This window comes from Microtus ochrogaster, unplaced genomic scaffold, assembly GCF_000317375.1.
Source record: "Microtus ochrogaster isolate Prairie Vole_2 unplaced genomic scaffold, MicOch1.0 UNK14, whole genome shotgun sequence".
In the NCBI taxonomy this organism is placed as follows: Eukaryota; Metazoa; Chordata; class Mammalia; order Rodentia; family Cricetidae; genus Microtus; species Microtus ochrogaster.
Genome location: NW_004949112.1, coordinates 1,580,793 through 1,581,349, shown reverse-complemented (window position 1 = coordinate 1,581,349; position 557 = coordinate 1,580,793). Strand labels below are relative to the sequence as shown.

General features: G+C 50.8%; 1 protein-coding gene across 1 annotated transcript in view; it reads left to right on the top strand.

Annotated features, from left to right (window-relative positions):
* Positions 1-557, top strand: part of Rasip1 (Ras interacting protein 1) — a 12,597-nt gene that overhangs the window by 11,120 nt on the left and 920 nt on the right. Inside the window, exon 12 of the mRNA XM_013353614.2 lies at positions 167-314. Coding sequence (XP_013209068.1) covers positions 167-314 — 148 coding nt within the window. The remainder of the gene's footprint in view (positions 1-166; positions 315-557) is intronic.

Here is a 557-nt window from a genome sequence, read left to right as displayed (position 1 = left end):
GCATACACACAGAATATTGTACACATAGTAAATTAAAAAAAAAATAGAGATAGATTCACTATGTTGCCCAAACTGGCCTTGTACTTTGACTCCTCTTGCCTCGGTCTAAGAAGCTGGGGTGTCAGGCCAGCTGGGACCATACACTTCTAACCTGGGCTTCCTCTAGGCGTCCTGGAGCAGCCTACGGACTGACTACCCCACCCTGACTCCTGCTCAACTCCACCATCTCCTTAGCCACTACCAGTTAGGTCCTGGCCGTGGAGCACCTCCAGCCTGGGACCCGCCACCTGCTGAGCGAGATGCTGTGGACACAGGTGTGCAGAAATAGGCTAACCAACTTGGAGATGTCTTCTTCCCTTGGGGCCTAGAGTCCATGCCCCCAGCCTCTTTCTCACCCAGGATTCTGGATGAGAATCCAGCCCCTTTCATTTCCCAGAACCCAGAATTGTTCTATCCAGAAACCTTCTCAAGATTTAAAGACTAGGGCCTGGGCTTATAACACAGCAGCGGGGCTTTACTACCCTAGGATCCATTCCCAGTACATTAAGAGTTCAAGC